The following is a 10,639-nucleotide window of genomic DNA, read 5'->3' on the forward strand; positions in this document are numbered from 1 at the left end:
GTGAATGAAAAACTTTATTTCGAACATGCTCAAAAAAAAGAAAAGAGAAATATATATATATACAAAGTATATATATATATATATATATATATATATATATATATATATATATATATATATATATATATATATATATATATATATTTAAACCAAAGAACAATAGTTAAATATCATAAAAATCATCATAAAAATCATCACGGGACAACAGTTTCTGAATTTAAATCACCGGTGGGCTATGTATTTATATTTACAGGTGAACTTTCTTCTCGCAGTCGCACATGGTTCCTTTTCCTCCGCCCCCTGTTTTGTTTACATTCTCCCTGGTAACCTCCTTTCATGTCACAACGCAATGAACTGTGGGTAATTCCCTTTCCCAAAGTGTGCGGGGATGCTGACTTACGGGAAGGGGGCAGTAAGGGCTCAAAATGGCTGCCGGGAGCCCTCGCGCGCTTAACCACTTGAGGAATGGGACAGCCCTAAGCCCTTACGCAAGGTGCGGGAGCGCGCACGTAAGTCTGCGAGTCTGTGAGGGTGCGGATTGGGATTCAGCCTTTCTTTCCTGTGTGATGCCTTCTGGCGTGCTCACCCCATCTGCCAGCCACGCCCACCTCGTCACTCACGCCAGTCACCTACTCTCCCAGCTGCAGCCCCTCAGCAATCAAGAAGGTATATAAGCTCCACTCTCCTCTTTGCCCACTGCCAGATTGTTTCTTTGCCATGCAAGACTCTCCAGCGTTCTCTGCCCTGACCTCCCGTTGCCGACGCTGCCTGTTCCTGGACTCTGCCTTGTCTCCTGCTCTCCTGTGCCTGACCTTGTCTTCCGAACCTGACTCTGATTTCTGCCTGATCCTGGTCCTGCATTCCTGCCTGCTCTTCGTCCCTGTTGAGAAATAAAGTAAACCAGACTACTACCACTTTGTGCTCTGTGTGCTGCTTTTGGGTTCTCTGCTGGCTGTAACACCATCTGTATAAACATTATGTCACTGACACACTTCTCCATTTGTTTGAATGAGAAGGTGCGTCCAAACCTTTGGTCTGTAATGTACATGTTGCTACAAAGTTACAATATGCCTGAATCAGCATTTTAACCCTTGCAAGGCACGAAGGCTCGGTTCAAAATGACCCAAGCCAGAGCAAAGGCCCTCAGTTCCTCAGAGGTCATGCCTATACCTTAGTGCCTTGCAAAGGGTTAATAAGTAGATATAAACAGTCCCTTAATATTGTGTCCTTACATCTCTGACATGATTTTTCAGATACTATGGGCAAAGCAGAAAATCCTGCAGATGAATCTTTTGTATGACCTTCTCTGGAAAGGCCGCCCACCTGCTAAATGACATCTGTGACTTGAAACCTAGTTTCTTGCTTTCATGAAGCAGATCCCCAGCGCACATGGAGGAAATTAAAATATTTCTCATTGTTCTATTTGAAACTAGTTGGGAATCGAGAACCAGTTCTTATTCAGAACCGGTTCTCAGAGTTTCAATTCCTTGGAATCGTTTCCTTTTCGATTCCAGTGGGCACGAATGACATCATCACGTATGCTGCGTAATGTGGGTTAGCCAAGAGTCAATAGTAAACATGGCGCCAAAGTAATACAAACGCTCTAAAGTCTGGTTACATTTCTGCTCCGGACTAACGTCAGTAATTCTCAGCAGTTTGAACGGTAGCATGTCCTCGGCTAATAATACTGCAGGTAACTAATTAACTAACAAACACTGCCTATCATATTTTCACCATTCACCTCATTCATTGTTGTCCTTTTCTCCAAATGAGAATCAATAAGGGAATCAACAAAGAACTGAATCATTAAGCAGAATCGAAAATGGAAATGCAATAGTAAAAATCTCATCAATTCCCATCCAGAGTCTTGGTACAAGTTAACTTCTGGAAGTTGTCTGGAAGCTGTACTTTAAACAGATCCCAACAACACATCATCTACAAATTGAAAACGTGTTGTGTTTATATTCAGCATTCTTTTCATATACTCTTTGTTTCATTTCATCTTGGCTGTATTTGAGTTTTCAAGTCATAAGCAAAATATATAAACTGTAATTGCCTATAGTCATTCAACTTTGGAAGAATATCCAATGTTCTGTAGGCAGAAAAAGATGCAAAGACCTAACAAAAACCCATGTTCTGTCACTATATCATTGCTGTGTGTGTGTGTGTGTGTGTGTGTGTGTGTGTGTGTGTGTGTGTGTGTGTGTGTGTGTGTGTGTGTGTGTGTGTGTGTGTGTGAACACATTCCTACACATTCTTCTAATATAGCATATATACATTCTTACATGTCATGGAGTACAGACCAAAACCTTGGACACACTTCCCCATTTGCTCAACAGGAAATAAAATAATTAGTTGTGATGGAAAATGATTCTTTAAATTCATCCTGAGGGACAGTTAAGATAAACCGCACAATTTTCTTAGTACTTTAGTATATTGGACAAAGACTCGACCACCAAGAAGTTAAGATGTAAATCTATAAGAGTGCATGCGCTTGCCGACTGCAAAGTTGTACGCAGTTATCACAACAGACAATTAGAACTAGAATTAGTGACTGGTTTCTGCAAATATTAGGAACAGTAGACAGCAAGATTTAAATGGCTTTTCCTAAGCATAATCAAAAAAAATAATTTTTCAGTTAAAATTGAAACTGATGCTTTTAAACTTAAAAAAATCTATAAGAGTTGCTGCATTTTTTTGAACAGGAAACCCACAAGGGCACTCAGTGCAGAGGTTAACATGAAAAAGGAATGAATCATCAGATGAAGGAACAATTTTAGTTTCAATGTGCACTTTTTTCTATTCATAACAGAAAAAAAGAAAAACCACTTGACTAAAGGCACAGCACAAGGTATGAATTATGAAGCAAGACATTCATGTACTAAGTGAATCTTTCAGGAGGCAGAAATCTAATGTGAAAGATGAGATGTACCACCAGCTGTTTGAGAAAGTCGCTGATGCCAAGAAGTCTTTGTTATGCTTAGGAAAGGTTGGTCTAAATGGCATCACAGAGGAATTAATCAAAGCAGCACAATAACAGCCCTTGAGCAGAAGGGCGCTTGAATCCAAAGTCTACCGCACCAAACAGCACCCCAGCAGCAGACTGGGCAAAGATGCTACTGAGGCATTACAGCAGGATGTAGGATGGTACATGGAACGCGACCAAGTGGCTGGAATAGTGTACAGGAGCATTTGTGCAGAATGTGGATTGGATGTTCCCCAAATAACGAGAGAAAATGAGCCACAACACTATGGAATTTCCAAATCCAGACTGATAAACTGGTGATGGCTACATAAATGGAGGCAGTGGGGGTCCACAAACACCAGATGAATGCAATAGTGATAGATGCAGAAATCCCAAGTTACAGCTGCATCAAGAGCACAATAAACTGGGATATTTCCTACAGTTGAGTGAGGAATTAAGAAAATGAAGGCAAAAGTCGCACCAGTGGAGAAATCAAGAAAAATCAAGAACAGCAAAGTTCTAGGAACAGCAGAAATCTTCCACAAAAGCCAAGAAGCTCAAAGCCCTCTGATAAAGTACCCCCACTTTAAAACAAGGGCAACCAGCAACTGCCTACGCCTCCTTTAGCAAGATGTAAATAGGACGGAATTATGAAAAAAATGTATTATCCAATGTTGCTCATATGACTGGGGAGGGGTGCATCAGCAAACCCCTGGTAGTCAAGCCTTTACCCAGATGGCTGGGCTTATTGCAAAAAATCACGGTGCACCTTAAACTCCATATCCACTGTATCAGTACATTGTGTCGCTACATGCACCATTCAACAATCATTCTAAACAATATTCACATCTATAATAAGATGTAAAAGGGAAAAATATAGGATCAAAATACTAGGATCATTCGTTGGATGTGCACTGCAGCAGATTTTCATTTGAAATCTTCATTATAGTTCAAAAAGTTGCTTCACTTCACAAACCAACTTTTTTTTAAAAACTTTTCCACATCACAACCACAGAATGAAAATGTTCCATTTTGACAGCCAATAAGCAGCCACACCTCCTTCGATGGAAACATCTGTGTAAGTAACAAAACCTGGCTGTGAAAGTGTGTTTAACCATCTCACAGAGGAAGGTCACATCAGTCATGGACGGACTGCACATCGTTCTGTTGGTTATCCTGGGTAATTTGACTTTTTCATAATACAATCTTCCAAAAACAGCTTGAAAAAATTTTCCTGATTCATAATTTATTTATTTAATTTTTCTACATTGTAATTCTGCATTTCTGCACATACTTTCATCAATCTACTTCTACTCTAGGAGCTTTTTCCTGCAGTCCCTGGATTTCAGGATCAGTGTTGGAGGTGACAGCCAGACCTGGAGACAACATTACTGTCTATTGTGACTGTAAACCACGAGTTGGAGAGTACATAGTGTGGTTCAGAAATTGTTCCCACGAGAACCAACCTTCTCTTGTGCTAACTGTATTCAGTCGTGGTGACTGGGACAACCGTCAGAAACCTTCTCGTTTTGAATTTGTGAGGAACCTTTCCAATAACTCTTATGACCTGTTAATCACGAACATCTCTGGTTCTGATGAGGGCTTGTACTACTGTGGAACTAAAGAGGAGAAGGTGGAAGTTAAAGAAAAAGTTGTCTCAAAAACTATTTACAAATACGGCAACATCACAAGTATCAAAGTTGGTAAGTATCTTTGTGTGAGTTGTGTTTTTGTCAAATATAGTTATTGAACTGACAGTTCTTACATTTACATGAAGCCGCATTAAAATTGAAGAAGGTGAAAAGTATTGTCATCAAGTGATTTGTAAAAGTAAATAGATGTTGTGGTTTTGGTATATTTTCTTAGTTTCCTTGAATTTGACTTAGCTCTTCTGATTTTAGACTTTTTTTCTTGTATTTTCTCTGGGTTTGCGTCTTTTCCTATTCCTAGTTGTTTTAGTTTGAAAGTCTGTTTCTTTGTGTGTAAAGTTTTCTAACTTTCTTTTTTTCGCATCTCTCCTGACTGTTTATCACATTTTGTCACGTCAGCTTCTGTCAGCACATATGTTCTTGTCTTTCCCCTTTTTCCCTGCTAGCTGTCTGTTTCGATGTCCTATTGCTTTATTTTGTTCTCTCTGGTGGAGGGGTTTGTTACTCAGTATAATAAATCTCTGGGAAACAATCGTTTTCATGCCGCAATCATCCATAGTTGACTTTGTAATTTTGTTTTGGTTGGTTGATACATCAGTCCAGTTCAAGCTCTATTTTGAGATCTATATTTTTGATGTAAATGTGTGAATGTATTGGTTGAAGATCAACTAATGTGACTATGAACATATACAAAATGTGGTACTCTGCTTTGTCTTGTTTAAAAGTTTAAAAAAAAATCCATATTTATTGTTTAGTCTGTTTTTTAAAGCACAAACAGAAAACAGATTTCAAAGTTCAACAAAGTTGATGGCTTTTGCAGATAACTGAATATTTTCCATTTCCAGATTATAATCAGAACCAGCATTGTCCACAGAAACACTTTAACGATATCTACGTACATTCTGTATGCAAAATATAAGCAAAAGTCAATATTTAGTTTGACCTCCCGAAAACCAAGCAGTTTTACTCTATAATGACATCGGCCCAAACAGATGATAGCAGTGATACCAATCAACTGTTTTGTTGTAATAAAAATAAAAAAATAAAAAATATATATATATATATATATATATATATATATATATATATATATATATATATATATATATATATATATATATTTTTTTAATACAAAATATGCCCATTTTCAATGTTTAACCTTGTGATTGCTGTGACTATTATACTGCACCTATTAAAAATATATTTTAGATAAATGTAAAATGAAAAGTCCAAGATTTTGTAATTGCTGACAGTATTTGTGTAAATGATAGAAAAGGGAATTTTTTTTAAGTGAAAGTGAAATGAAGTTTAAAACGCAACGCTATACTGATAAAACTATGTTTAATATGTTTGTGACTAAAGGAAAGGACATACCAGAGAAAAGCAGCATCCTTCTGGTGCCAGTTGTGTCCGCGATCTCGGGTTTGGGTCTCTTCTCTCTCCTTTACATCACTTTTATTCACTTCTGCCAAAAAGCAGGTATCGATCTCTCACAATTTTTAGAACAATTGTCAATTTCCCTTATTTTTTGTGTTGTTTTACTTTTTTTGTCACACATTTTGACACCATGTTTTATATTTGGTGTTCTGTATTTACTGTACACCATTCGGCCGATGCCTTTGACCTTCAATGTTATTTTGGCCACCAACCTAAAACTTTTGCAGCCCCCCCCAATTCAATCCTGTGCAGGTGGTCATAATGTTTTGGCTGATTGGTGTATATTCATATAATATTTGGTTGGGTTATTCACTTCTGAATATATTAACTTGTGGTTTTTCCTGTGAGATGATGCTGTATTAATAATTCCAGATCAAGAACCTCAAATTTACCTGAATCATCTAAACACCAGAGGACAAACTAAATCAAACCTGGTAGGCAGAAGTTCTTTTCGTCTTCATACATACTATTCTTTTCACTGTTAAAAAGCTCTAATTTTAATGTGAATATATAACTAATGTTGAATTCTCTTTCAGGATGAAGACATGTTTTTAACAAAAGTTGTGTTCCAAGCTCAGAAAAAACAAGCACATCACCAGTTAGAGGACGATAGTTTTAGTCAAGAAAAAAAGGTGTAAAAAGTATATTCAGGCGTTTTTTTGTGTTTATTTTCATGTAAATGCCAAAAGAGACAAATGCCAAACAGTTGCAACATATATCAGGGTATTTAACGTTACTATGCTATTAAGCATTTGAGACTTGTGTTGGTTTTTTTTCTGTGATTGATAGCATTGTGGAAATCATGCATAGAAAAATAAACATTGTCAAATGGTGTTTGAGTAACAAACTTTCACAAGAACCAAGCTGTTCTCTGAGGGATGGAGATCGCAAACATCAAGTACTTACAATAAAGGTGATCAAAATGCACAGGAATTGAAAAAATAGTGCAGTTACAGGAGTAACACATTTGTCCTATGATTTGATAAATTTAAGTATTATTTAAAAACACAGCCATGTTTTTATTATTCCCAACTCAGAGTTGTTTATTATTTCAAGAAAGACATCTCAAAGATGTAAGTGACAAATGGAAGTGGTGAAAATGTTTGGGAACTGAAAAAGAAAAAATATATCTTTAATTTAATTAACCTTGTAGACATTTGGAAGGGTGGTGTTTTGATAAACACGGCCTATTTTATTGTTACAACATTCACTATTCACTTCATTGTTATAAGAATTAATGGTCAATTAATTTTTTATCAAAAGTAATTTTTTGTTTCTTCTGCCTCAGAGTAACCTGCGCAGAAGCAGAGTTGGTTTTCATGGCATTGATTTCACTCATTAAATGTTTTATTCGTCAAAGCTAGCAACAAAGTATAATTCATAAAATGTGCAAATCCACCAGGTCTGCATGAAAAGAAAATGAAGGCTCATGACAAATCACCTTATAAGCCTGATTTAGCGTATAACGAATGTTTATGATTGCGATCATGTTGATTAATAAAAACATTGTTAGTATGACGAAGTCTGACTCCTCTTCAGATGCACCAGTGTACCACAGTACAAACAATAGTCTCACGCACAACACAGACTTCATAGACATCCTCTCAGTATGGCAGTCATCATTACAGTCTGAATGCTCAAACACGATGGTCTGTAAACTGCAAAGTCAAAAAGTTGGAAAAAAAAAGCTGAGCCAGTTCAGTTTAGGGTCATATAGAATAGAATAGAATTCCTTTATTGTCACTGTAAAAAAAATTGTATTAAAAAAGTTTATCTTCCTACATACATCCACAAATATCATAAATAATAATAAACTCCATTCAAAATACTTGAACTATTTAATTTGCTGATAGTTGATAGCTGATTTTTTTCAAATCTCACACTGCACTATTTTCTTCTCCTGTATATACTGTTTATATTTTTTAATTATATATTTTTTACTTTTTTTATCTTTTTTTCACTGTATGCTTGTGTTGTGTGTGCTGCAGCTGTTCAAAGTTAATTTCCCCACTGAGGGATGAATAAAATACCTTATTTCTTCCAATAAGAGGAATCCTAAAGTTGTTTTCTACACTATCCACAACCTTGTCTCCTCCGAGTTGCCTGTTGCTCTCATCTTCACAGATGACGACTTATAATTTTTTATCATTTTTTGATGACAAAGTTGCCGGCATCAGGGCAAGCATTAGCACTTCTTCTGCACTTCCACCACCCCCTCTAAGCGACAGCCAATACTGGATTATTTATTTATCTCCTAGCTACAGTTAACTAAGCTAGTATGAAGACCTCCTCCAGCCCATTAGATGTATTACTCACATCATTATTAGGGCCTGAGCACTGCCAGTGCGAAGGTCTCTATTGTATCTGTAGAAATGTTTATTTTTCTCGTTTTTCTTCCGACGAAATGAGGGCCTTTTTGCCCCCCTAAACGGGCCCCAAAAGTCACCAAATTTTGCATTTGATATTTAATGGTTTGCATTAATGGGCGTGTCCTAATGGCTCAACAGCGCCCCCTAGAAAACTTTGTGCCTCAAGCCCCACAATATGGTTTGATGTACATGCACGAAAATCGGTACACACCTGTATCATGTCGTAACTTGAAGAAAAGTCTCTTGGCGCCATGGCCGAAACCGAACAGGAAGTCGGCCATTTTGAATTAATCGTGTAATTTTGGCGCAATTTATGCCATTTCTTCGGCCGCTTCTTCGCCTGTGGCAACGCTAGACGCCAAAATGCGCGCCCCCCTTCATCTGATTGGTCCATATTTGATAGTCCCTATTTTCTGCCATAACTTTTGAATGGTTTGACAAAGACTCGTGGGTGGTGTCATCTGACTCGGTTTTAAGTCCTTGACCATAATTGGTGCAACTTAGCCCTGCCCCTTCTTCTGATTGGTCGATATTTGATAGTTCCTATTTTCTGCCATAACTTTTGAATGGTTTGACATAAAGACTCGTGGGTGGTGTCATCGGACTCGGTTTTGAGTCCTTGACCTTTATTGGTGAAAATTGCATGCGCGAGGGCACGTTCATCGCTGCTTTCAGCTTTAATTGAAGTTATAGTTTCTATTGGTTCTACTCTGCTCCATATTGTTAACTGTTCACTGGTCTCTGGTTGCTTCCCCTCGTATTTTAAACAGGTGGTTGTTCAACCAAGCCTAACCTGGATCCATCTTATGCACAAAACTGTAGGCCCATTTCTAACTTGCTTTTTGTGTCAAATAACTTGGGGTAAGCTGTAGCTAACCTCTGAATGAGAACAAGATCTTTGACAAGTTCCAGTGTAGTTATCGTCAGAGACATTCAACTGAAACAGCTCTCCTAGAGTATCTAATGATATCCTGATGGTGTCCGACTCTGGTAAATGTACTGTTCTGGTGCTGCTTGACCTTACTGCAGCATTTGACACTGTGCATCATGGCATCCTTATTGACAGGCTTAAGGACCAATAGGTATCTCAGGCAGGGCCCTTGACTGGTTTGCCTCGTACCTCTCTGGCAGAATGTTTTCGGCAGCTGTTTAACTCGTCATCATCCTCTTATCCAGTGGAGTGCCTCAGGGCTTGGTTTGGGATTCAATTGTATTTGTTTTGTACATGTTGCCTCCTGATGAAATTACAAATTAGTTCCAGGGCATCACTTATCACATGTACGCTGATGGCATTCAGCTACAGTACTCTTTTAACCCCGACAGAATCGATGGTCTAAACGTACTGGATGATTGTTTTACAGCTATTAAGGTCTGGCTGTCCCACAATTTCCTTCAGTTAAACGCTAAAAAAACTGAGTTTCTCATTATAGGCCCCAACAGCTGTATTTCTGGTGTGAAGGATCACATTGGGTCCGTCAGCGCAAATGTAAGTTCCTCCCTGAGAAATCTGGGCATCGTTTTTAATCAGGCTATGAGTTTTGACAAACATATTTACTCTTTATCTTGCACTAGTTTTTTTTTTCCATCTTAAGAATACTCTAAACTGAGAACCATTGTGTCGTAGGCCGAGCTAGAATTGATTATAAATGTGTTTGCGTCCTCTCGGTTTGACTACTGCAACTCCCTATTCTAATGTCTCAGTGGGGCAGCCATCAACCGCTTGCAACTGGTGAAGAATGCTGTGGCCAGGCTGCTGACTAAATCTGAGAGGCGTTGCCGTATACAGTAACTCATGTCTTGGCCTTGCTGCACTGGCTTCCAGTTAGTTTTAGGATTCATTTTTAAATCTTGATTTTAACTTTTAGAGCTCTTCATGATCAGTCACCAGAGTACGCCTCTACCGTCATGTGCCAGGTGTCCTCCAGTGTCTCTTGCGCTCCATCTGAGTCTCCCACCAGGTCTCTTATGTCTGCCAACCAGTGTCCTCTGATTTTGCCTCAAGCCAGGTTCACAACCAGAGGTGACAGAGCCTTCCAGTGGATTGCACCCAGGCTTTGGAATACTCTTCCTCAGAACCTGAGAGACTCAGCTATGTGGACATTTTTAAAATCACTGTTTTATGGTTTTAACTTGTGACATTTGTTTTGTTTTGTGAAGCACTTTGTGAGTGTTCTCTGTGAAAAGTGCTATATAAATACATTTTACTTTCTTACTTATAT

At 38.2% G+C, this 10,639-nt stretch overlaps 1 protein-coding gene across 2 annotated transcripts; it reads left to right on the forward strand.

Moving 5' to 3' along the window:
• Positions 1–4,098: 4,098 nt before the first annotated feature.
• LOC133451273 (uncharacterized) lies at positions 4,099–7,506 on the forward strand. 2 transcript variants are annotated; one of them, XM_061730244.1, is made up of 5 exons: positions 4,099–4,145; positions 4,285–4,668; positions 5,977–6,093; positions 6,424–6,485; positions 6,588–7,506. In XM_061730244.1, exons 1-5 carry the CDS (start codon positions 4,109–4,111, stop codon positions 6,687–6,689), a joined length of 702 nt encoding a protein of 233 aa, XP_061586228.1. In that variant the 5' UTR covers positions 4,099–4,108; the 3' UTR covers positions 6,690–7,506. The 2 variants fall into 2 exon arrangements, with proteins under 2 accessions (XP_061586228.1, XP_061586235.1); XM_061730251.1 differs by having other exon boundaries at positions 5,977–6,036.
• The last annotated feature ends 3,133 nt before the right edge of the window (positions 7,507–10,639 follow it).

Source organism: Cololabis saira, chromosome 1 (genome assembly GCF_033807715.1).
Source record: "Cololabis saira isolate AMF1-May2022 chromosome 1, fColSai1.1, whole genome shotgun sequence".
NCBI lineage: Eukaryota > Metazoa > Chordata > Actinopteri > Beloniformes > Belonidae > Cololabis > Cololabis saira.

Coding starts and splice junctions, on each gene's coding strand:
- LOC133451273 (XM_061730244.1), top strand. CDS start 4,109: ATGGACGGACTGCACATCGTTCTGTTGGTTATCCTGG. Junction 6,094..6,423: donor TCACTTCTGCCAAAAAGCAG/GTATCGATCTCT, acceptor TAATAATTCCAG/ATCAAGAACCTCAAATTTAC. Junction 6,486..6,587: donor GACAAACTAAATCAAACCTG/GTAGGCAGAAGT, acceptor ATTCTCTTTCAG/GATGAAGACATGTTTTTAAC.